The sequence below is a fragment of the Scyliorhinus torazame genome, chromosome 15, assembly GCF_047496885.1.
Source record: "Scyliorhinus torazame isolate Kashiwa2021f chromosome 15, sScyTor2.1, whole genome shotgun sequence".
In the NCBI taxonomy this organism is placed as follows: Eukaryota; Metazoa; Chordata; class Chondrichthyes; order Carcharhiniformes; family Scyliorhinidae; genus Scyliorhinus; species Scyliorhinus torazame.
Window position 1 is genome coordinate 79,051,195 of NC_092721.1, and position 27,308 is coordinate 79,078,502.

General features: G+C 45.3%; 1 protein-coding gene across 1 annotated transcript in view; it reads right to left on the bottom strand.

The window, feature by feature from the left end:
• LOC140391630 (protein diaphanous homolog 3-like) overlaps window positions 1–27,308 on the bottom strand; it is an 837,607-nt gene that overhangs the window by 793,188 nt on the left and 17,111 nt on the right. Inside the window, exon 2 of the mRNA XM_072476316.1 lies at window positions 4,808–4,840. Within this exon, the coding sequence (XP_072332417.1) occupies window positions 4,808–4,840 (33 nt within the window). The remainder of the gene's footprint in view (window positions 1–4,807; window positions 4,841–27,308) is intronic.

A 27,308-nucleotide genomic window follows, 5' to 3' on the forward strand; every position in this document is an offset into this window, starting at 1 on the left:
ACCATGGCTAAGAAGAGAAGTTTGAGTTGCTTTCAGATCAAAGGAAGAGGCCTCTGAAGTTATCCAAAAAGTGGTATGCCTGAGGATTGGGCACATTTTAAAATTCAGCAAAAGAGAATCAAGAAAGTGAAAATAGAATATGAAATCAAACCAGTGATGAACATAAAAAAGACTGTAAAAGATTCCTCAATGATGTAAAAAGGAAAAAAAAATTAGTAAAGGCAAATGTGGCCCAATTACAGACAGGAGAATTTATAATGGGTAATGAGGAAATGGCAGAGAAACTAAACAAATACTTTGTGTCATTCGCCACAGAGGAATGACAAAAAAGCTCCAAGAAATACTGGGGAGAAATTAGTATGAGTAAAAAAGTAATGCTGGGGAAACTAATGGGGCTGGAAGATCATAAGGGCCCCGAGTCTGATGGTCTCATCCCAGAGTGCCGAAAGAGGTGGATGCATTGATGTTCACTTTTCAAGGAAGATTCTGGAATGCGGTCAACGTATTGGGATGGTCGCAAATGTGAAAAATGTGCCGGCGGAGTCAGGAAACACTTTTTTCCATGATTTCAGGAGATGGGGAGTGACATCACTAATCTGGAATGTGCCCGTTTGTCCATTCGAGACAGTGTGGTAGATTTTGAGTCCACAGACCAAGAGTCTGGTGACCCTCGGCAGCCAATTTTGCAGTCCACCATGGTTCATTTTAATATGGAAAGTCAGTTCCCGAAGACTCCATGCCAAATACAGTTTATGTTTTAAAAGTTATGAACCTAACATGCCTTTACTGGGCTTGACAGCAGGGTTCTTCTAGATTATTATAAGACTGGCAGGCAGTTAGGCCCTGACAAATAAGGTGGGCAGGGACAAGTACACATGTCAAACAGGATTTTATACTGAATCAATATTTATTTTAACATTTTTGGCTTGTGCTTTGGAATTAGTATCGAAGTAATTTTTACATACAAGAGAGCTGTTAAATGGGACGTCCGGTGGCGGCTATGATGGGGTAAGCCGCACATTTGGTGGCTCCCGCTCCGGTCGGACTTTTGGACCTTTCCCTCGTTTTTCTACCGGACTTGAATTGTAGAACGGATGTTAGTGGCAATTGTTTACTGAATTCACACTTGGGTGCATGGAGAGAAGGACTAGAAGTGTTCGTAAGGGCAGAAACAAAAAGATAGAGAAGGCTTGGGCTGTCGCTGTAACAGAAGACAGCATGGCGGAGGTTCGGACGTCTGGCTTGTCGACCCAGCAATTTATGGGGCAGCTGATGCAAGTCATTCAGGAAAGCTTTGCTATGCAGAAACAGGACTGCTTGGACCCGATAAAAGAGTCGATTGAGCAGTTGGAGCATATATTGGACACCCAGGATCAGACGATCCAGAAGGTGGAGAAGTCGCTGGCTGAGCAGAAGGAACATCAGACTGCTGTGGAGCTGGAGGTGGGGATGCTGAGGGAACTGCAGAAGAAGCTTCTGGAGAAGGTGGAGGACCTAGAGAATAGGTCCCGCCGGCAGAACCTAAGAATCGCGGACTCCCGGAGGGGTCCGAAGGAATGGGCGCTGGGGCACACATCGCAGACATGTTTGAGAAGTTGCTGGGGGATGGGGCATTCTCCCAGTCCTTGGAGTCGCCCGAGGAAGCATTGGACTTTGCAAAAAAGGGCTGGTGGTGGATTGAGAACTTTTGAACTTGGCTGCAGCATTCACGTTTTTGTTTCTCCCTTTTTGTGAAAAGTTTCTCGTTTTGCGTTTCAGGGAAGAAGATGTTTGTGATGCCGTTTGCATTAATTTTGAACCAGCAGTAGAGCTGAGTGAGTTACGGTTTTCATTTGCACTGTTGGGGGATGGATGTGTGCTTGTTTTGTTCTTGGTGTTTATCTGTTGGGCAATTGTGTGAGGACTGTTTGATGTTGGAGTTTGTTTGTATGAGCAGGGGACGGACAGACAATAGGTGGGAGGCTATCTGGCACCGGGGATGGGGGGGCCACCAAGCTAGCTGGGCGAGGTAGGTCTTGGAGGCGTAGTGGGGGGGGGTGCATATGTTTGGTTTAGGAAAGGGGTTGGGTTACAGGGTGTTGTTACTGGAAGGGGGGGGGGGGGGAAGAAATGTTCTGCTGATGAGGGAGGGACTTGGGCTGAGAGACAGAGAGGAGGTTGGGGGCGGGGGCTGCCTGGGGATGGACCGGTGGAGGAGCGGAGCACGGGCTGGAGGCGGGCCTAAAAAAGTGGACGGTGGAGGAGGGGGCGGGGCAATGAGCCCCCCAACTAGGCTGATCACCTGGAATGTTCGAGGGTTAAATGGGCCGGTCAAAAGGGCACACGTGTTGGCGCCTCTTAGAGGATTGAAGGTGGACGTGGTAATGTTGCAGGAGACGCACCTTAGAGTAACGGACCAGTTTAGACTGATTAAAGGCTGGGTCAGTCAGGTCTTTCACTCGGGACTAGATTCAAAGACTAGAGGGGTCGCGATCCTGATCAATAAGCGGGTGGTGTTTGAGGCGGGTAGAATAGTCTCGGACGTGGCAGGTCGGTACATTATGGTCAGTGGGAAGCTAGAGGAGGTGCAAGTGGTATTAGTTAATGTATATGCTCCAAATTGGGATGACGTGGAGTTTACGAAGAGGATGCTGGGGAAGACACCGGACCTGGACTCGCACAGGTTGGTCATGGGAGGGGACGTCAACAGAGTTATGGACCCTGGCTTGGACCGGTCAAGCTCGAAAATGGGCAGGGTGCCAGCAATGGCAAAGGAACTAAGAGGGTTCATGGAGCTGATGGGAGGGGAGAGGCTCCATGGAGATTTGGGCAGCCGAGGGTGAAGGAGTTCTCCTTCTACTCACACGTGCGTAAAGGGTACTCCCGGATTGATTTCTTTATTTTGAGCAGGGCCTTGCTGGCTGGAGTGGTGGACACTGGGTACTCAGCGATTACAATCTCAGGCCATGCTCCGCACTGGGTTGACCTGCAGGTTAGTAAAGACAGTAACCAGCGCCCGCACTGGAGGTTGGATGTGGGACTTTTGGCTGACGAAGAGGTGTGCGAGCAGCTGAGGAAATGTATTCAGAGCTACCTGCAGGTCAATGACACGGGGGAAATTTCAGCAGCGGTGGTGTGGGAAGCATTGAAGGGGGTGGTCAGGGTGGATGGAAATTGTCCCATTGGGCAGACGCAGCATGGGTTCATAAAGGGCAGGTCGTGCCTAACTAATTTAGAGGAATTCTTTGAGGACATTATCAGTGCGGTAGATAACGGGGAGCAAATGGATGTGGTATATCTGGATTTCCAGAAAGCTTTCGACAAGGTGCCACACAAAAGGTTGCTGCATAAGATAAAGATGCATGGCATTAAGGGTAAAGTAGTAGCATGGATAAATGATTGGTTAATTAATAGAAAGCAAAGAGTGGGGATTAATGGGTGTTTCTGTGGTTGGCAATCAGTAGCTAGTGATGTCCCTCAGGGATCAGTGTTGGGCCCACAATTGTTCACAATTTACATAGATGATTTGGAGTTGGGGACCAAGTGCAATGTGTCCAAGTTTGCAAACGACACTAAGATGAGTGGTAAAGCAAAAGGTGCAGAGGATAGCGGAAGTCTGCAGAGGGATTTGGATAGGTTAAGTGAATGGGCTAGGGTCTGGCAGATGGAATACAATGTTGACAAATGTGAGGTTATCCATTTTGATAGGAATAACAGCAAAAGGGATTATTATTTAAATGATAAAATATTAAAACATGCTGCTGTGCAGAGAGACCTGGGTGTGCTAGTGCACGAGTTGCAAAAAGTTGGTTTACAGGTGATTAAGGCGGCAAATTGAGTTTTGTCCTTCATTGCTAGAGGGATGGAATTTAAGACTAGGGAGGTTCTGCTGCAATTGTATAAGGTGTTAGTGAGGCCACACCTGGAGTATTGTGTTCAGTTTTGGTCTCCTTACTTGAGAAAGGACGTACTGGCACTGGAGGGTGTGCAGAGGAGATTCACTAGGTTAATCCCAGAGCTGAAGGGGTTGGATTACGAGGAGAGGTTGAGTAGACTGGGACTGTACTCATTGGAATTTAGAAGGATGAGGGGGGATCTTATAGAAACATATAAGATTATGAAGGGGATAGATAGGATAGGTGCGGCAGGTTGTTTCCACTGGCGGGTGAAAGCAGAACTAGGGGGCATAGCCTCAAAATAAGGGGAAGTAGATTTAAGAATGAGTTTTGGAGGAACTTCTTCACCCAAAGGGTTGTGAATCTATGGAATTCCTTGCCCAGTGAAACAGTTGAGGCTCCTTCATTGAATGTTTTTACGATGAAGATAGATCGTTTTTTGAAGAATAAAAGGGATTAAGGGTTATGGTGTTTGGGCCGGAAAGTGGAGCTGAGTCCACAAAAGATCAGCCATGATCTCATTGAATGGCGGAGCAGGCTCGAGGGGCCAGATGGCCTACTCCTATTGCTTATGTTCTTATGTAAGCAATTCACTTTAACAGTATCCTTGGTTCACAAACCTCTTCATCAGTGTTGGATATGAATCACCAGATTTTAGTCACCACATAATGCTAATGCAGTGCCCAAGCTGGACACTGCTGCCATCTGCAGGACTGACAATGATGAGCCGTGAATCTTAAATTAGTGCCCAAAAGAAAATATGTACAAAAAGTACTAAAATATTCCAAACCAATTTATTGATTTAAGCATGTGCAGAAACATGAACATTAATCCAATATTAACAGACATTCAATTTGAGCTGCAAAATCAAATTGCAACTCAGTAACAACAGTAAAACACAAGGATATTACTGAAACATAAAAAGGCCTCACCATATCATCGGTCAACATTTTGATATTCAAGTTCTGCAGAAGAAGAAAAAAATGACAATATTTATCCTCAGAATAATAAATATGCACAAATGCTCACTCAAGAGATACAGGGAATATGACAAACATTATTAACTTTTGAACAAAATTCTTGATTTTAACCATCCTATTGCCAATTTTCTTTCAGGTTCAGTGACACGGGCTGAAGGCAGGCCTAAAAAAGGGGATGGCTGATCGGCGGATGGGGGGGCAATGAGCCCTCCCAACTAGGCTGATCACCTGGAATGTTCGAGGGTTTAATGGGCGGGTCAAAAGGGCACGTGTGTTCGCGCATTTTAGGGGATTGAAGGCGGACCTGGTAATGTTGCAGGAGACGCACCTTAAGGTAACGGACCAGGTTAGACTGAGGAAAAGCTGGGTCAGCCAGGTGTTTCACTCGGGACTAGATTATAAGAATAGAGGGGTTGCGATCTTGATCAATAAGCGGGTGGAGTTTGAGGCGGGAAGAATAGTCTCGGACGTGGGAGTTCACTACATTATCGTCAGTGGGAAGCTAGAGAGGATGCAGCTGGTATTAATTAATGTATATGCGCCAAACTGGGACGATCTGGAGTTTATTAGGAGGCTGCTGGGAAAGATACCAGACCTGGACTCGCACAGGTTGGTCATGGGAGGGAACTTCAATACAGTTATGGACCCTGGCTTAGACCGGTCAAGCCCGAAAACGGGCAGGGTGCAAGCAATGGCAAAGGAACTAAGAATGTTCATGGAGCTGATGGGGGGGGGGGGGGGGGGGGTGGATCCATGGAGATTTGGGCAGCCGAGGGTGAAGGAGTTCTCCTTCTACTCCCACGTACATAGTGTACTCCCGGATTGATTTCTTTATTTTGAGCAGGGCCTTTCTGGCTGGGATAGTGGACACTGGGTACTCGGCGATTACAATCTCAGACCATGCACCGCACTGGGTTGACCTGCAGGTTAGCAAAGACAGTAACCAGCGCCCACATTGGAGGTTGGATGTGGGACTTTTGGCGGATGAAGGGGTGTACAAGCGGTTGAGGAAATGTATTCAGAGCTATCTGCAGGTCAATGACACGGGCAAAATTTCAGCAGCAATGGTTTGGGAAGCACTGAAGGTGGTGGTCAGCGGGGAGCTGATCTCCATCCGGGCTCAGAGGGAGAAGGTGGACAGGGCAGAGACGGACCGACTGGTAAAGGAGATACTACAGATTGATAGGAGGTATGCGGAGACCCCAGAGGCAGGGCTTTTAAGGAAACGGCGGAGGTTGCAGGAAGAGTTTAGCTTGCTGATCACAGGGAGGGCGGTGGAGCAGCTGAGAAAGGCAAGGAGGGCGATTTCTGAACATGGAGAGAAGGCACAGCAGCTTAGGAAGAGTGGGCAGCTAGGGAGATAGGGAAAATAAAGGACGGTGAGGGGAACCTGGTTGGTGATTCAGTAGGGGTGAATAAGGCATTTCGGGATTTCTACAGCAGGCTGTACAGGTCGGAACCCCCGACGTGCAGGACGGGATGAGGCACTTCTTGGAGGGGCTGAATATCCCAACGGTGGACGGAGAGCAGGTAGAAGGGCTGGGGAGCCCCAATTGGGCTGGAAGAGATAGTGGAGGGCTTGAAGGCGATGCAGGCGGGTAAGGCCCCGGATCCGGACAGGTACCCAGTGGAGTTTTATAAAAGGTTCTCGGGGATATTCGGGCCGGTGTTGTTGAGGATGTTCAATGAGGCAAGGGAAAGAGGGGTGCTGCCCCCGACGATGTCACAGGCAACGATTTCGCTGATTCTTAAGCGGGACAAGAACCCGGAGCTGTGTGGGTCCTGCAGTCCGATCTCCCTGTTGAATGTAGATGCCAAGTTGCTGGCCAAAATCTTGTCCTCCAGGATTGAGGATTGTGTTCCGGACGTTATTAGGGAAGACCAGACGGGGTTTGTTGAGGGCAGGCAGTTGGTGGCCAATGTAAGAAGGCTGTTAAATGTGATCATGATGCCCCCGGAAGGTAGGGAGGTGGAGGTAGTGATCGCAATGGATGCAGAAAAGGCTTTTGATCGGGTAGAATGGGATTATCTGTGGGAGGTACTGGGATGGTTCGGATTTGGGCGGGGCTTTATTGACTGGGTCAGGTTACTGTATCAGGTTCCTGTGGCTAGTGTACGGATGAATAGGACAACTTCTCACTATTTTAGACTGCACCGGGGGACGAGACAGGGATGCCCCCTCTCCCCACTGTTGTTTGCGCTGGCTATAGAGCCGCTGGCAATTGCTCAGAGAGCCTCAAGGGGCTGGAGCACAGGGTTTCGCTCTATGCAGATGATCTGCTTCTGTACGTTTCGGACCCAGTAGAGGGGATGGAAGAAATCATGAAGATTCTAGGGGAATTCAGCCAGTTTTCGGGGTATAGGCTAAATATGAAAAAGAGCGAGATGTTTGTGGTTCAGGCGAGGGGACAGGAGGGGCGACTGGATGTGCTGCCGTTTAGGTCAGTGGAGGGAAGTTTTTGGTACCTGGGCATCCAAGTGGCGTGGGAATGGGAGCGGCTGCATAAATTGAATCTGGCCCGGCTAGTGGACCAAATGAAGGACGATTTTCGGAGATGGAACGCGCTTCTGTTGTCTCTGGCCGGGACGGTGCAAACGGTGAAAATGACGGTCCTCCCAAGATACCTATCTGTATTTCGGTGTCCTTTTTTAAGCGGGTCAACAGAGTGATCACGGGCTTCGTCTGGGCGGGCAAGACCCCGCGGGTAAGGAAGGTAATGCTTGAGCAGAGTCAGGGAGAGGGCGGGCTGGCGCTGCCAAATTTTAGCAACTATTACTGGGCGGCTAATAGCGCCATGATCAGGAAGTGGAAGATTGTCTCTTTGTTCTTCCAACTAAAATGTATTTCTCCGCATTAAATGTAATTAAATGTCTATTCTACTAGCCTGTCTATATCTCAGAGTCTAGTCCTATTTTCAATGCTTCCAAGTTTTGTGTCATTCACAAATTTTGAAAATGTGCCCTGTACACCCACAGTTAGGTTGCTTAATCCTTCCTCCAACAATTCACCACTACTCTCTCTTTCCTTACATTCAAACAATTTAATATCCATGATGCCGCTGTCCCGTTTATGCTATGGGTTTCAAATTTGCTGAAAAGACTTTAAGGTGATGCTTCGCTAATACCTTTGGAAGTCCAAGTGCACAATATCAACCACATTACCCTCATCAAATGTCTCTGATCCTTAAGCAAAAGATTGAATCAAGGTATCTCAACACAACTTTGTGCTGGCTTCCATTAATTAATTCACATTTGTCCTGGATTATCATTTCTAAAGGTTTTTCTGAAAGCTCCGTGGCTGCTCGGCTGATCATTAAACCCCTTTTTGAACAATGTGTAACACTTGCAATCTTGCAGTTCTCTTAGGAGGATTGGAAGACTATGGCCAGAACCTCTATCACTTCCATTCTTACATCCCTCAGTATCTTGGGGTGCATCTTCTCAGGTTCTGGTGATGCATCAGCTTTAGAACAACCAATAGTAACTCTCCAATAGCAACCTATAGCCCATCCAGTGCATCAACCACCTCCTCCTCTTCCGCTAGGACTTGTGCAGCATTTTCTTTCTTGGTTCAAACAGCTGCAAAGTATTAATCTGAGCCCTCAGCTAGATCCACTGCCTTCATGTTTAAATTTTCTTTCTAATCCCCAATTGGTTCCACTTTGCTTTTTACCACCCTTTTACTATTTATTTGTCTATATTTGGATTCTCTTTTATGTTGCTTGCCCAACTCTTCTTACCCTTTCTCTTCAGAGGGTCCAAGGGCCTGTTCTGTGCTGTACTGTTCTATGTTATGTTATTTCTCTTTTCTGAACTTCTAGGTATTATCTGCAATCATCCTGGTTCTCACTTGCATTAATCAAATGGGCATCAATCCTGCACACTTTTTCTGCTTCATCTTACTCTCCATTTATTTAGTCATCCAAGGAGCCCTGGTTTTGTTTTTCCCAACTTTCCCCCTTGTGGGTATGTACCTCAACTCGACTATACACAAACAAAAGGTTCTTTAAAGACTGCCCATAATTCCGTTGGGCCAAATCCATCCTCACCTGACTGAAGTTGCCCCGCACCTCCCGATTAAGTACAGGCCCTTTGGCCCTCGATGTTGCGCCGACCTGTGAAACCACTCTAGCCCCTTATCGTCCATATGTCTGCTCAATGACCATTTGAATGCCCTTAGTCTTGGCGAGTCCACTACTGTTGCAAGCAGGGCATTCCACACCCTTACTACTCTCCGAGTAAAGAACCTACCTCTGACATCTGTCTTATATCGATCTCCCCTCAATTTAAAGCTATGTCCCCTCGTGCTAGACATCACCATCCGAGGAAGAAGGCTCTCACTGTCCACCCTATCCAATCCTCTGATCATCTTGCATGCCTCAATTAAGTCACCTCTTGACCTTCTTCTCTCTAACGAAAACAGCCTCAAGTCCCTCAGCCTTTCCTCATAAGATCTTCCCTCCATACCAGGCAACATTCTGGTAAATCTCCTCTGCACCCTTTCCAATGCTTCCACATCCTTCCTATAATGCGGCGACCAGAATTGCACGCAATACTCCAAATGTGGCCGCACCAGAGTTTTGTACAGCTGCAACATGACCTCATGACTCCGAAACTCAATCCTTCTACCAATAAAAGCTAACACACCGTACGCCTTCTTAACAACCCTCTCAACCTGGGTGGCAACTTTCAGGGACCTATGTACATGGACACCGAGATCTCTCTGCTCATCCACACTGCCAAGAATCTTACCATTAGCCCAGTACTCGGTCTTCCTGTTATTCCTTCCAAAATGAATCACTTCACACTTTTCTGCATTAAACTCCATTTGCCACCTCTCAGCCCAGCGCTGCAGCTTATCTATGTCCCTCTGTAACTTGTAACATCCGTCCGCACTGTCCACAACTCCACCGACCTTCGTGTCATCTGCAAGTTTACTCACCCATCCTTCTACGCCCTCCTCCAGGTCACTTATAAAAATGACAAACAGCAGTGCCCCAAAACAGATCATGGTGGTACACCACTAGTAACTGGACTCCAGTCTGAACATTTCCCATCAACCACCATGCTTTGTCTTCTTCCAGCTGGCCAATTTCTGATCCAAACTGCTAAATTACCCTGAATCCCAAGCCTCCTTATTTTCTGCTGTAGCCTACCGTGGGGAACTTTATCAAACGCTTTACTGAAATCCATATACACCACATCAACTGCTTTACCTTCCTCCACCTGTTTGGTCACCGTCTCAAAGAACTCAATAAGGTTTGTGAGGCACGACCTACCCGTCACAAAACCGTGTTGACTATCTCTAATCAAATTATTCCTTTCCAGATGATTATACATCCTATCTCTTATAAACCTTTCCAAGATTTTGCCCACAACAGAAGTAAGGCTCACTGGTCTATAGTTACCTGGGTTGTCTCTCCTCCCCTTCTTGAACAAGATCTCAGTTGGTTATTGTGCCTGGGGCGGGGAAGTTCCAGTTAAAGTTGGTTCAAATTAGAAACAGTTCCTGTCCCTGGCACACAGTTTTGACAGCGTGGCCAGGTGGGCCAGAGAAATTACCTCTGAGCTTCATGGTGAGACTTGTTAAATTCTTGTTTTTAAAGAGGGGAGCGGCCTCTCCCTATGAATTAAAGAATCGTCAGAGGCTCTTCGACCCATCTGAGAACCATCCATGACCCACCCACTTTGAAAAACCCTGACATAGACCAATCACAGATTGATCATGCACCCCTTAAGCCAATTAAGAAGTAGCCCATCTCATTTTGGTAAATCAGAATGCAATGTAATGATCAGAGTTAAATCAGCAGAAGCTTTCACGGAGCAAGTTAGAAACTGAAGAGCCTGCTGTCCACAGAAGTAGTTGTGGGACAGAACAGAGACCCAATGTCAATCTGCACCCAAGGCTGAACTGGAAAACTAAAGAGTACACGAGCTAAGTATGCCTGTTATTGATAAGTATTCATCTACAATTTATCAAACTTTTCCTGAGTTACTTCACCTGTTGCCTATATGGCTAAAGTCTCAAATTAACACAATAATACCGAGAACTTACACTGGGAAGTCATGTGACCCATGGGGTTTGATTGTTCAAGATCAAAGGAAGTCTCAGATTATCTAGCTGAAATGGTGGTGCGAGCTATTTATGCTTGGAGACCATACAGCAGAGTTGACAATAAGTAGACTGTGAATCTCCTAAGTCCCAGAAGGGTGTTGTTTGTATCAGATTGTAAATAATTGTGCCTTAAACTGGCCATTTACCTTTTAAGATGAAAGGAAGTGGGGATCAAGAATAGCTCACATTTCTACCTAGGTACAAGATTAACATGTTTCAGTTGCCATGAGAAAGTAGGCAGAGGAAGTCATTTTTGAGATCAGTTTATATGCTTCCCGACAAGTCAATAAATATTACAGACAACCAACAATTTTGTGTGGTCAGCGGAAGGAAGCTATTGCTTTGCTTTGAGAACTAGATAGTCTAAGAAATGCATCAACTTTCCTTGCATAGCCGGGGGAGGAAGAATCATCCGAACAGCCTTTACTGCCGCTGATGAATTGAAGAAACACACCAAACTTTGAATAAAGCAGCTGGAGGTGGTTACTTGAAGTTATTACTGGATGAAACAAGGGATACAGAAACCAATTGGAAGCAACTGTGGACTGTAACTTAGCCCAAAGTGGAATGGGTGTTAAGTATACATGGGGAAAGTCACATTCTGCAGTGTAACATGCAAGTTTCTGACAAAAAGAATGTAGTGTTTAGTCAAGTGTCTTTTAAGTGGGGGGGAGGGGGGAAACCCATTTTTACCAACCAGCCAACTTTCACAACCCACACCGGCCGACCTTCGCGACCCACCTTGTTTGCTGCTGATAAAAATGGAGGAAATGGTTTTGGGTCCCTTTGGCCCTCGTACACGCTCCTACAATGGAACCTGTTGGATAAAGGTGAAGCCTTCCTGTGTTGGAAAGTATGGAGTCTCCATCTGTCCAAAGTTCTGCATTTTTTCCGTAAAATTTTATTAAATAAAACCCCCTTGAACTTGTAAAAAAAAAAAAGAAAAATTAAATGAATAAATGAATAAAATAAATGAATAAAACCCCCTTCCGAAGTTGTAAAAAAAAAAAAATGATTAAAATAAATGATTAATAAAATGAATTTTAAAAATCCAAACTTGAAAAACAAAAGGCTGCGACCGTTTAAAAAAATAGCGGCCGCACTGCGCATGAGCACCCATGCCCGATCATTGGCACGCATGCGCATAGTTTTGCGCATGCACGCCGATGATCGTGCATGCATGCGCAATGCGGCCAAATTGTTTTTACATGTTCGCGGCCATTTTAAAGATCGCTTGCAGCCGGCATTATTAAAAGCCGGCTGCTGTGCAGGGATTTGCGTGATCGGGTGCACCGTGAAGGATGGCTCCGCGACCTGCAGGCGGGTCGCGCCCCCGAGTTTGAAGAACACTGGTTTAGATTAGAGTAGGGGGGGTCAATAAGGGTGGGACCTGTACGAGAGGTAAATGGCTTTTGCACAATGTTTATGGTTTCATGTAGGTCGTTTATTTTGTTGTTGTTACTCTACCGAAAATACGTCAATAAAATGTTTATTAAAAAAAAAGTGTTTAAGTAATCTGTTACAGTAAAAGTCTTTAAAAGTTGAAATCTTGTTGTGCTTGTAAATGGAAACACAAATTTCTTCATAAAAATTATCAATCTCTGTTGGTCACATAAGTAAAGCCTCCTTCAACAGAATAAAGAAATTTCTGGAACACACCGCAAAAACTGCTCCTCCCCTCTGCCCTTTAAACTCTCACTATTACAGTCTATATTAGGATAATTAAAGGTTCCCATTATTACTGTAATTTTTGCATCTCTGAAACTTCAACCCAAACCCAACTTTGTTCATCTATATCTTTCACACTTGGAGGCCTGCAACGTACAAGACAGCATGCTTTTGAACACAACTTTAAATGCACCTTAAGGAGATACAATAATTTATTTTATTTAACCACTTTTCACAAAGTTGCAAATTCAATATTCAAACAGTTGAGCTATGACTGCCCCCTGCTGGGATGTTTAGAGGGTTTTTACAAATTGTGAGGGTAGTTAACTTCTTTTCAGGCTGCTCACTGACATACCTTGCCAGCATGACATTAAATCCAATAAAGGCAGCACCTTGCAGGCTTATCCAAACAATGTTTTTTGTGACGGCATACATATAAACGGCTAATTTTCCCTAAAGTTTGAGAATTGTCCAATGGTCTCAGTCATTGCGACGGTCATGATATTCAGATAAACATATCATGGTGCAAACACACATACACACTGATGGACAGATCAACGGACCAATCAACACACACAACATCACAGCCAATCACCAGTGAGAGCACACGCACTATAAAACGGGGAACACCACAGTTCCCGCTCAGGGCACAGAGCTCACAGCGTGCCACTCAGACATACACCATGTGTTGAGTGCCTCTCCAAGATAGTGTTAGGGCTAGGTCCACAGGTTAATGGGTAAATTACAACCACAGTCATAAGTTTACAGATGTTGTTATTAAGAGTAATAAAACAGAGTTGTACCATCTGCAACCGTGTTGGTTCGTCTGTATAGCGGAACAGCCAACACAACAGCGACCAAGCTCGGAAATTTCCCATTCTAACTTTATAAATGATATCCAAGAACAATAGGCTACAAGCAACAAATGAAATGCAAAAAGTTTTTACAGTTCACGTGAACAGACAAAACTCATCCATGTCGTGGAAACCATTTTCAACCTCTGTTCAAGTGTCCAACTGACAGAAACAAAATATGGAAATGTAAAATATGTGGTAATAACCAAGGGCACAAAAAATATCACTTTTGTTTTTAAGAGTCATTGCTCAGGAGTTAGCCCAAGCAATCTGCATTGTCAGCACAGTCATTAGAAATTGTATGGGTCTCAGTGAATGAATGTGAACTTCGTCACAGGCACTACCCTGAATGATTCTGTTGCTTACATGCAATTTAATACTTGAAATCTAATTTTATCAGCAAGGGCAACTTTATGGTTATACCAAACTAGCTACATTTAGAAAATAACCAGCTGCTGCACGTCACATATTTTCTGATTAAATTCTCACCGGTTATCGGCAAGTTAATCGATAAATAAATAAGTAGATGATTCACAGAAATAATGAAAGCCCAGTTTCAACCAAACTAGTTAGAGTTAGGCGATCTTGGTTTGCAGAATGGGTGCTATTCTGGGTCCCCATCATAGCTGGGTGAAAAACGGAAGAAAAAGAGCGTTCTACTGAGAGATCAACAAACTCTTGCATGACGCGCTACCAAATTACATTGACAAGACTTGTACAAGAATAGCAGCCAAATGTGCCTTATAAGAGGGCAACAGGATTCCACCAACTGAGAACTGGAATATTTAAACACATGTAAATCGAAGAAAAACTATTAGCAGGATTGCATTCCCTTCAAACGTTTATACAATTATACATTGAAGTCTTTAAGAGGTTGATTTATTAAATATCAAACTCTTACATCATGATCTTGAGATGAAGTATATGGCACTTTTACTATATATTAAATTTGAAAAAAGCAACATACATAATGTGCAATCTACAAACTTAATATTTAATTTAGAACGTACATTGCTTTAAGAATATATGATTATGAGAAAAGGATACCAGGAGAAATACTTCAGGAATTCTGCTGCGTAAATTAAATATTTTTTTTAATATTTGAAATCCGCAAATACAAACAAATTTCTCCAGTCCACAGATTTCAAGCATTAAATTAAATGCATTGCATGCAAGCAGCATAAAATCATTCAGCATAGTGGCTGCAACAAAGTTTGCATCCATTCAGAGACTCGTACAATTTTTGACAACTTTGTCAACAATCCAATACTCTTAAAGATGATAGATTGTTTAGGGCAGCTCCAAAGTGCTTTTAGATATAATGTATGTCTTTTGAAATTGGTCTCAGTAATTTAGGAAATTGTGTCTCATTCAATAAGGCACTAGACATGCTCTATCAAATTGATACTCAAAATGTCAGATTGCTCACTCAAAGTATGTTTAAAACACAAAGTAATTAGCGCCATCACTTGTGGTTCATATGCTACTCCTCACAAAATCAACTGGACCTTGCAAATCTCACTTCAAATTTTATGTGAAGGACATCCATGGTACAGGCTTCAGGAAAATTAAATAGTTAGATTCAATTAAACAAGGCCTGACCAATATGCATTAACAGACTGGTCCAAAACAAAAAATATTCAGCTCGTAAAAAGTGAATGCAAGTGGATGTTTCATATCTTTCTGGTCAAAATGTCACCATCTCAACTCACTTCTTGAAACTATAAAGCGTACCTTTGTTTAGTTTTAGGCAGCGCTTAAACCATTTATTACACAGATGGTGCTGAAATCACTGGTGTTCTGGAGGCATATAATCAGTAGCAAGGGCATTTCAGGGACGTGACTGTGGTATTGCAGAGCAAGAAGCTGAGCAGGTCAGGGTGAAGAGGTGGGTTTTGTGGTGACTGTCCTTTAAAAGGACAACATAGCAGAGCAAGGGTCACCTGGCTTGGGGTACCAATCAGGATTGAGAGTGGGTAATCACCCCAAGGGGTGGGTCCCCTCTTCGACAGAAGACATGCAGGGAGCTCTCAGCAGCTGTGTGGCTGCTGTATAATTCTATTCAATAAATCGTTTTGTGTTTCTAATGAAGCCTGTGAAAATGCATTGTTACAGGTTTAAAATTCATAAGGATTTACTGCATTGGTTGTTTGTACAGTTGATCATACGAAGGACGGATGCAGAAAACAGTCATAATTTTCTAGTCTTTCTCAGACTCAGCAGTGGTGGCAGAAGATTGGAAAATTGCAAATATTACAACCCACACAGTTGTTCAAATAGGGTGTAAAGAAAAGCCAGTAACTACAGGCCTGTCAGTTTAACCTCTGATGGGGAAGCTTCTAGCAATAACAATTATTACAATCCCAGACCAGACCCCAACAGTGGCGAGAATACTGGGCCGAAACCCCAATATTGTGCTTTATTTTAAGGCTGTGCGGAAAAAAATGATTCACTCCAGGAGTGATTGCCTGAAAAAATATAGGGTTTTAGTATTTCTTAAACAAAACTTTATTATAAATACAATATTAACTTCAAACCCGAAAAAGGAACAGCTTACAATGACCTTTGAACACAAGTATACAATTTCCCATTAAAGAACAAGCAGCGAAACATACAGCTCTCAATCCAGCTTAAACTAACATGGCATGCAGTAACACTTGCATTATAGTATGGATTCTGGTCTTACAAAAGAACAAAGAAAATTATAGCACAGGAACAGGCCCTTCGGCCCTCCATACCTGTACCAACCATGCTGCTCGTCTGAACTAAAACTCCCTACCCTTCCGGGAACCATAACCCTCTATTCCCATCCTATTAAAAGCAAATTACTGCGGATGCTGGAATCTGAAACGAAAAAGAAAATGCTGGAAAATCTCAGCAGGTCTGACAGCATCTGTAGGGAGAGAAAAGAGCTAACGTTTCGAGTCCAGCTGACCCTTTGTCAAAGCTAAAAGACAGAGAATGTGGGGAATATTTATACTGTGGAGTGAGTATGAAAGATGAAAGAATGAAAAAAAGGAGGAGGTATTGGGGGTCTTGAAAAAACTTTAGTAGATAAGTCCCCTGGGCCTGATGGGATATACCCAGGATACTGCGAGGGGCCAGGGAGGAAATTGCTGGGGCCTTGAGAAATCTTCGTATCCTCACTGGCTACAGGGGATCCTCCTCCTCCATTCCCATCCTATTCATGTATTTGTCAAGATGCCTCTTAAAAGTCACTGTTGTATCTGCATCCACTACCTCCCCCGGCAGCAAGTTCCAGGCTCCCACCACCCTCTATGTAAAAAAATAAACTTGCCTCGTACATCTCCTTTAAACATTGCCTCTCGCACCTTAAACCTATGCCCCCTAGTAATTGACTCTTCCACCTTGGGAAAAGCTTCTGACTATCCACTCTGTCCATGCCCCTCATAATCTTCGATCAGGTTGCCCCCTCAACCTCCGTCATTCCAGTGAGAACAAACCAAGTTTCTCCAACCTCTCCTCATAGCTAATGGCAACATCCTGGTAAATCTTTTTTGTACCCTCTCCAAAGCCTCCATACCCCTTTGGTAGTGGGGCGACTGGAATTTAACACAATATTCCAAATACGGCCTAACAAAGGTTCTATAAAACTGCAACATGACTTTCCAATTTTTTAACTCAATGCCCCTGCCGATAAAGGCAAGCATGCCGTATGCCTTCTTACTCCACCAGCGTTGCCACTTTGTGACCCGTGGACCTGTACACCCAGATCCCTCTGCCTATCAATACCCTTTACGGTTCTGCCATTTACTGTATATTTCCCATCTGTATTAGACCTCAAAAATACATTACCTCACATTTGTCCAGATTAAACTCCATCTGCCATCTCTCTGCCCAAGTTTCCCACCGATCTATATCCTGCTGTATCCTCTGACGGTCCTCATCGCTATCTGCAATTCCACCAACCTTTGTGCCGTCCGCAAACTTACTCCTCAAACATTTTCCGCCAAATCATTTATATATATTACAACCAGCAACCGTCCCAGCACGAATCCCCGAGGAATGCCACTAGTCACAGCCCTCCATTCAGAAACGCAGCCTTCCACTGCTACCCTCTGCCTTCTATGACCAAGCCAGTCCTGTATCCATCTTGTCAGCTCACCGCTGACCCTGTGCGACTTCACCTTCTGTACCAGTCTGCCATGAGGGACCTGGTCAAAGACCTTACTGAAGTCCATGTAGACAACATCCACTGCCCTACCCTTATCAATCATCTTTGCCACTTCCTCCAAAAACTCGATCAGATTAGTGAGACACAACCTCCCATTGACAAAACCATGTTGTCTCTTATTTCCAAGTGGAAGTAAATCCTGTCTCGAAGAATTCTCCCCAATAATATCCCTACCACTGACACAAGGCTCACCGGCCTGTAATTATCTGGATTATCCTTGCTACCCTTCTTAAACAAAGAACATTGGCTATTCTCCAATCCTCTGGGACCTCCCCTGAAGCCAGTGAGGTTACAAAGATCTCTCCTTTTGGCCCCAGCAATTTCCTCCCTAGCCCCTCGCAGTATCCTGGGGTATATCCCATCAGGCCCTGGGGACTTATCTACTTATGATTTTTCAAGACCCCCAACACCTCCTCCTTTTTGATCTCAACATGACCCAAACTATCTACACACCCTTCCTCAGACTCATCATCCACCAAGTCCTTCTCTTTGGTAAATAATGACACAAAGTACTAATTTCACACCTCACCCATTTCCTCTGGCTCCACGCATAGATTTTCTCCTCTGTCCTTGAGTGGGCCAACACTCTCCCTGGTTACCCTCTGGTTCTTTATATATGTATAAAAAGCCTTTGGATTTTTCTTAAATCCTGCTGGCCAATGATTTTTCGTGACCCCCTTTTAGCCCTCCTAACTCCTTGCTTAAGTTTCTTTCTACTTTCCTTGTATTCCACACTTGCTTTGTGTGTTCCCAGCCTCCTCGCCTTGATAAATGCTTCCTTTTTTTTTGACTAGGCTCACAATATCTTTCATATCCAAGGTTCCCAAACCTTGCCAGTCCGTGCCGGTCCTGAATTCCTATCAACTTGCACTCGAAAGCCTCCCACATACCAGATGCCGATTTGCCCTCAAACATCTGCCCCCAATCTACAAACTTGTCATATATATCCTTCATCCTCACAGGAATATGCCGGTCCTGAATTCTAATCAACTGATGTCTGAAAGACTCCCACATGTCAGATGCTGATTTACCCTCAAACAGCCTCAACAGAATCTAAGTTCTTCACTCCTGCCGAATATTGTTGTAATTAGTCTTCCCCCAATTTAGCACCTGCCCCCTGAGGACTACACTTATCTTAATCCATCAGTACCTAAGCTTACTGAATTGTGGTCACTGCTCCCAAACTGCTCCCCTACTGAAACATCGACTACCTGGCCAGGCACATCCCCAATACCAGGTCCAGTATGGCCCCTTGCCTAGTTGGACTATCTACATACTGTTTCAAGGAGCCCTCCTTAATGCTCCTTACAAATGCTGCCCCATTCACGCCCCTAGCACAAAGTGAGTCCCAGTCAATATAGGGAAAGTTAAAATCATCCACCACAACAACCATGTTCCTTTTACATATTTCCAAAGTCTGTCTACATATCTGCTCCTCTATTTCCCTATGACTGTTGAGGCCTATAGTAAACCCCCAACATTGTGTCTACACCCTTCCCATTCCGGAGCTCTTCCCATATTGCCTCGCTCTATGAGCCCTCCGAGGTGTCCTCCCACAGTACAGCTGTAATATTCTCCTTAACCAGTAGTGCAACTCCCCCACCCCTTTTACATCCCCCTCTATCCCACCCGAAACATTTGTATCCTGGAACGTTAAGCTGCCAATCCTTTCCTTCCCTTAACCAAGTCTCTGTAATGGCAACAACATCATAGTTCCAAGTACTAATCCAAGCTCTACGTTAATTTGCCTTACCTGTTGCACTTCTCGCATTGAGACAAATGTACTTCAGTCCACCAGACCCTCCTTGAGCAGTAACCACACTCTGCCTGCTCTTCCTTTAAGTCTTACTGGCCCGACTCTCTAGTTCCCCTTCAGTTAACTCATCTTTGCTTTGGTTCCCACCCGCCTGCCAAACTAGTTTAAATCCTCCCATGTGACACTAGCAAAGCCCCCAGCCAGAATATTTATGCCCCTCCAGTTTAGATGCGACCCATCCTTCTTGTAAGGTCCCATTTGCCCCGGAAGAGATCACAATGGTCCAGGTATCTGAAACCTTCCCTCCTACACCGGTATTTTAGCCACGTGTTGAGCTATACTATATTCCTATTTCTAGCATCACTGGCAAGTGGCACAGGGTGTAATACTGAGATTACAACCTCAGAGGTCTTGCTTTTTAACTAACTCCCTAAACTGCTGCTGCAGGACCTCGTCACTCTTCCTCCCTACGTCATTCGTACCAATATGTACCACGACCGCTGGCTGTTCACCCTCTCCCTTCAGAATGCTTTTTGCCCATTCAGAGACAACCTGGAACCTGGCACCAGGGAGGCAACATACTATCTTAGAGTCGCTTTCACGTCCACAGAGGCACCTATCTGTACCCCTAACTATAGAGTCCCCTGTAACTATTGCTTGAGCACTCTTTGTCCCTCCGTGCTTAACAACAGAGCTAGCCGTGGTGCCACTACTCTGGCTGACCACAGGGATTTCTGCACGGACTGCCTGCCCCTTCTAGCGGTCACCTATCAGTCTGCACCATGGGTGTCACCGCATCACTAAAACCCCTGTCTATGATGCTTCCGCCACTTTCGTGCTCCTAAGTGAATCCAACTGCTGCTCCAACCTATCCATGCGGTCTGTGAGGAGCTGCAGTTGGGTGCACTTCCTGCAGATGTAGTCGTCGGAGATGCTGGAAGCGTCACGGATCTCCCACATCTAGTGCAGAACTTAACCCCACTGACCAACATTTCTATCACCAATTAAATTATTGAAGAAAATTTATTCAACTCTTACCTTCACTTACCGCTGCAGATACCCGAGTTGGATCTTTAGATCACTTACCTTCTCAGGATGCTGTCTGGACCTCCATCTCTTTAATTACCAAACTGCTCCAAATGACCAAATTCCAGTCCCATTATGGCTGCCTCACTCAGGCCGTCTCCCACTTCACGTGCCCAAAGCTTACTCTTCACGTACGCAAAGCTTAGCTCATTAGATCCACTTCAGACTCTGGCTGAATATCTTCAAATGGCTGCTTCAATGGGGATTTTTAGCCTCTTGCCTTCAGACGAGACAGCTCTGCTTTAAAATATTACTCAGCCCCCCCCCTCACCCTATCCTACAGAAAATTAAAACTGCCTTTATCTGTGGTCTAAATCACAAGGGTTGCCAGATCAAACTTCACTTCCAAAAGCCTTTTCTCCATTACAACTCTCTCCCCAACTTTTCAAAAAACTGCCTCTCCACAACTTCTCAAAAAAGGTCTCTCTGCCTTCCTTGGCTCCACCCAGCAATGACCTCATCTGCCCAAGCTGAAACACAAATTATCTCTACAGGCAGCAAAGCAAATTAACTCCCCAGGGCTTCCCCAGACAAACCACTATGTTTTAGCCCAGACTGAAAAATGTTTTTTTGTCAATTTCATCTGCTGGTTGCTAAAGTCCACCCAGGCTTTGCAGAACAAAATTATTTTTAAACAAACACATTCTAATCCAGCCATTAGCCCTTCAATTGCCCGCTGGATTTATAATCCAATTTTCCTAACATCTTCCAATCGTCACATCTCCCCCTTAAAAATAAAAATAAATGAACCAGCAATGCAAACAGATGGTTTCATTTTTCTAAAACCCTTTCAACGTTAAACATTTCTTAACATCACATACAACTTGCATTCTATACGATATATCGTATTACATTTTTCACGAGGCAAACATCACATTAATATAGTCTATTTTCATCCTCTCATGTCACAGTTGTGATAAAGCATCAGCAATCACATTTTCTCTTCCTGCCATATGGAGAATTTGTAAATTAAATGAACTCCATCTGAATAGTCTTGCATTTTGGGTTTCAAATTTGTCCAAGAACTTTAATGGATTACGATCCGTAAATACAAGTATGTCAAACAAATTGTTGCTAACGTGTCAAAATTTTGTAACGCCAATACCAAACTCGAATATTTCTTTTGGTGATAGTTGAGTTCTCTCGAAAAATACCCGATTTGTCTTTCAATTCTTTCATCATCTTCCTGCAGCAGGTCAGCAGTAACACCCACATCACTTGCATCAATTGCCACCATAAATGGTTCAGCATGATGAGGCGTACCAACACTGGTGCAGTGGTCAAGAGTCTTCAGATTATCGAATACCCCCTGACATTCTGCTGGCCACTGAAATTGTGTTGTTTTTTTTAAGAAGCTCAAGTCAGTGGATCAAAAACACTGCTAAAATTTGGCACGAATTTCCAGGAGAAACCACTCGTGCCCAGAAATCGCAGAACTTGTCTCTTATTCGATGGCATCTCCAATTCAATGGTATCTCCAATAGCTTTTGTCTTCACATTCCATGGAGCCATCTGACCATGTCCAATAGTATGGCCTAAGAAGGGACTTGAGCTTTTGCAAACTCACTGTTCACCTAATCAACCACCAATCCAACTTTCTTTAATCGATTGAATAATTGGTTTAAATGTTCCAAATGCTCCTTCCATCTTTTCACTGAACAGCACCGAACCGTCAATTTATACTACACAATTGTTTAGACCCGAGATGACCTTATTGGTTAATCTTTGGAATGTTGCTGCCGCATTTTTCATTTCAAATAGCTTGACCTTAAATTGATACAGACGATTTGGAGTCACAAAAGACAAAACCTCCTTCACCCCGTCTGATTAGTACTTGCTAATATCCTTTAAGTCACGTTCGATAATAAAATGTGCTTGTCCAAATTTTTCAAGTCTTCAAAACGAACAATAGGGTACGAATCTGACTTGTAACTGCACAGACCTTTCTATAGTCCACACACAATCATGTTTCATTCCATTTTGGTACCAATCAGTCAGCTCCAATCGCCGCAACTCACTCCAATGATATCCATCTTAAGCATGTTGTCAATCAGAAGGAGGACCCTCCCTCTAATGACCTGAACAGGGCTCATGGGTCGCCTCAGCCAAATGCGAATGAACCACCCAGAGCCATGATAGTTTGCTTTCATAGCTACCAGGTGAAGGAAAAACTTTTGAGATGAGCAAAGCTAAATGGTCAGGTGGGAAGGCAGTGGTATTCAGAAATACCAGGATCTCATGGTGGAGCTGGCAAGACAGCGGGAGGCTTTTGGTCGGGAGAAGGCAGCGTTGTACAAAAGCATCCTGTGGTTTGGGATAGTCTACCCGAAATTGAGGGTCACACACAACTCCAGAGACTACCACTTTGAGACGGCAGAGGAGGCGGAGGCATTTGGGAAGGCTGAAGGACTGGGACTGAATGAAGTTTGGACTCTGTGGTTCTTATTTTTTTCCCCCTTCTTTCTTTCAAGTTTACCTGGGACGGGATTTGCTCCTTCTTTGTTTGGAGGACTATTGTGTTGGTGGTTTGGAAGGTCTGAGTGGGAGGGACCTTGTGTTGGTTTTCTTTTTGGTATTTGTTATGTGATGGAAGGGCGTTCTGGCATGGGCCACCTCGCTATCAAATGTAAGTTGGCTAGTGAACGGGAGCGAGGGAGGGGGGCTGCGACTGTTGGAATCTGTATGTACACGTTTCGATGGGCCTGGGAGATGTGAACGGTGGGGGGGTGGGACTGATACAGGGAGAAGTGGTTTCGAGAGGAAGTAGCTCGGAGTTTCTGGGAAGGGGAGTGGGGTAGTGGGCTGATAACAACTATGGTAGGGCTGGGTCCCGCCGGCTGGTCGGGGCCAGGAGTGGCGGGTATGACTGATGGCAGGAGTGGGATACCCCCAGTCCTTATGGGGTAACGGAAACATGGGAGGGCTGAGGTGGCCAGTGAAGGGAGTGAGAGTTTTTTCACATTTGAAGTGCTTGAAAGCCGACATAATGCTGCTGCAAGAGACCCATTTTAGGGTGAAGGACCAGGTGACGCTTCGGAAAGGCTGGATGTTCCACTCGGGCTTTGGTCGTAGGGCCCAGGATATTGGTGGGTGAGGGAGTGAGGTTTCAGATGGAGAAGGTGGTGGCTGACCCGGGGTTATGCTAACTGGTGCTTTGGAGGGGAGGTTGGTGGTGTTGGTTAGCATGTACGCCCTGAATTTGGATGACGTAGGGTTTAAGAAGATGTTGCTGGCTGCCATACCGAATTTGGATATGCACCAGTTAACACAGTGGGGGCCTGTGTGGAGGTTGGATGTGGGGCTGCTGGCGGATCCAAATTTTTGGCAAAGGGTGAAACAGGTGATTGAGGATGATGTGAGGTTTAATAGGAATGGGGAGGTTTCACTGACAGTGGTGTGGGAGGCTTTGAAAGTGGTGGTAAGAGGCGAATTTCATCTCATTTAAGGCTCAGGTGGACATGGAGGCAAGAGAGGAGCGGCAGCAGTTGGTAGAGGAAGTTTTGGAAAGTATGCTGAGGATCCTACTCCAGTTCTTCTGGTGAGGAGAAAGGAATTACAGGCAAGGTTTGACAGGAAAGGCAGTTCGGCAGGCGAAGGGTGCTGTATTTGAGCATGGGGGACAGCCAGTCACTTGCTGGCAGTCCAGCTCTGCCAGCAGGAAGAGATTGTTTGGGTCCGAGATGCGATAGGGGCGTTGGTGGTGGCACCAGGACAGGTGGACAAGGCATTTGAGGAGTTTTAAAACATTGTAGAGCTCAAAGCCCCCGGGAGATGGGTCGGACACAAGGGATTTTTGGGGGTTTTTGGAGTGTCCGAGGGGGCAGGGCTGGAAGAGCCAGTGGGGATGGAAGAGGTTCGGGCATCGATTGGAAAGATGCAGACGGGTTAGGCACCGGGACTGGATTGGTTCCCAGTGGAGTTTCATAAAAATTTCTGGATATGATGGCGCCACTGTCGGTGGAATGGTTTGATGATGTGGTGGTTAAAGGGGCACTGCCAGAGACGATCAGACAGGCATCCATTTCATTGCTGCTAAAAAAGGAAATGGACCCGGTGGAGTGTGGTCACATAGGCCAATATCTCTGTAAATGTGGATGCCCAGATTTTGGCAAAGGTGTTCACGCGTTGGTTGGAGAAGTGCCTAACAATTGGGGAGGATTAGACGAGGTTCCTAAAGGACAGGCAGTTGTCGTCGAACATGCGGCGTCTGTTGAATGTTGCTTTCTCTGGCAGAAGGGAGGGAGTCGGAGGTAGTGGTGGCACTGGATGCAAGGAAGGCTTTTGATCATGTGGAATAGTTATTTGTTTGTGGTTTTGGAGAGGTTTGGGATTGGGCCTTTGTGGCTTGGGTTAAATTGCTGTGCAGGGAACCAAAGACGAGTGTTCCCATGAATGAGGTGAGTTTGGGGTATTTTCCGCTGCATAGGGGAATGAGGCAGGGTGCCCCATGACCTCCCTCCTGTTTGCGCTGGCGATATAGGGCTGAGGTGATCAAATAAATGGAAGGTGATAGTGAGGGAGGGTGGTGGCGCATAGATATCCGTGTCGGTCGGTGATCTGTTGTTGTACATCTCCAGTCTGGGTTCTTGGGTGGCGGATACAACGCGACTGCTTAGGAGATTCGGGGCCTTTTGAGGGGGGTGGAAGTGGGCCTGGAGAGAAGAGCTGGTTTGGGGGGGGGGGGGGGGCTCCCGTTTGCTTTAGAGAAATATTTGAGAAGTCACGTGTTGAAGTGGCCATGTTGAAGAAATGGAGGCAGTTTCGGTAGCGCTTAAGGCTGAGGGCAGGATCAACGTGGTTGCCGTTCCGAGGGAATCATGGGTTTGAGCCAGCGAGGTTTCAGGGATGGGAGGAGCGAGGGCGGAGGGAAATCCAAGGAAGTATTTCAAGATGGGCGGTTTGCAAGTTTGGAGGAAGGGGGGGGGGGGGGGGGGGAGAAATTTGAGATGCCGCAGGGGTAGGCTTTTTGCAGGTACGGTATGTCGCAGAGGTTTTCGCGACTTTCCGATGGCCCCGCCCTCCTCGCTGTTGGAGGGAGTGCTGTCATGATGGGACGAGGTCATCTCGGCGATCTACGGGAGGATACAATGTCTCTGGAGGGGGTTGAGGCCAAGTGGGAGGAGGAGCTGGTGCTGGAGGGGTTGTGCTGTGAGATGCTGCCGAGGGTGAATGCATCAGCCTCGTGTGAGAGGCTGGGTTGATACATTTAAAGGTGGTTCATAGAGCGCACATGATGAAGTTGAGGAAGAGCCGTTTGTTTGAGGGGTGGAGGACATTTCTGAATGGTGTACCACATACATATGTCTGGTTCTGTCCGAAGATGGGGAAATTTTGGAGGTCATTCTTCAGCACCATGTCAGAGATCTTGCACATGGATTTGGAGCCCAGTCCCCTGGGGATCATATTTGGGATGTCGGGATTGCCGAAGCTGCAGACGGGAGCGGGGGCAGGTGTTTTAGCCATCGCTTCACTGATTGCTCGCAGGGGTGGAAGTCAGCTTCTCCACCCTGTGCCTCGATATGGCTGGGAGATCAGTTGGAGTTCCTGTATTTGGAGAAGGTGAAATTTGTTTTGAGAGGGGAGGGGCGAGTGAGGGATTCCACAACAGATGGGGTTTGTATGTACTACATTTTACAGTCAGCTGTTAAGGAGGGGTGGGGGACAAAGGGGGGTTTGTGTTGTTTTTTACTTTTTGTTATGTTGTGTCATTAAAATATTAAAAACTTGAATGAAAATATATCTTTTAAAAAGCATGCTGTCCATCTCCTTTTGTACCTGTGCTAACCTTCGTGAATTAAGCCTGTATAGATGTTTAATGGGAATAGCATTTCCTATATCTACATCATGCCTAATTACTTCCGTACTTCCCAATTTATTCCCACGTACAGCTCTATGTGACTGTAATAATTCTTTTGGGTCATTTTGATCTTCCTCCAGAAGCCAACTCAATAATTCATCCCAACTTTTTAAATACTTCCTCATTATTCTATTTAATTTGAGGGATGGCAAATCCAGAATCGTCTGGATTTCTCTCTTCTCCCCGAGTTACAACAAGTAACATTTCCTCCTCCTTTCCTATCAAAATACTGTTATAGGCCAGGGCTTAGAAACTCCAGCGTATATTATGAAGCTCACCTGACCTATGACTTATGTTGAGTTTGGCTAGGGTGAGCACAAGAGCCTTCACTTCAGGTGTGATTCATCAGACTTCCTCGACGTTTTTATCAAAACAAAGTTTTATTATAAGAATGTAGTTAACATACATAAAACAGTTAGCAAGGTGGTTCTCAATTACAAACATGAAAAAACACAACAGCTACAGTAATCTATGTATATAACTCTTAATGAATCCCCCTTAGTAGCTGTTCCAATTGAATACAAAATCCAATAAACCAAAACTCCTTTAAAGGGTGTGGCCCAGCACACAGTCATCTCACTTGAATGGGACTGGTCCTTTCCTCGAGTTCCAGCCTCCAACCAGCAGAATCAAAACTCCTTCCGGAAAGCAACTCTATCTTTAAAGCTACCAAGGCAGTTTGCCACACCCAACTCAGTTCACTGGAACAGCTTTAAAATGAAAACAGGGAAATACTGCTTCTCTTCTGCAGTCCAAAGCAACAAACCAAAACTGAAAACCAAAAACCTAAACCCCCTCTCACCTGAAAGTCACACCCAGCTCCACCCACAAATGACAGAACTGAAGCTGTGCTACAAGCCATGCGGTCAAACAAAACCTTTCTTAAAGGGACACTCATATGACAATACCTTTTGAGTATATT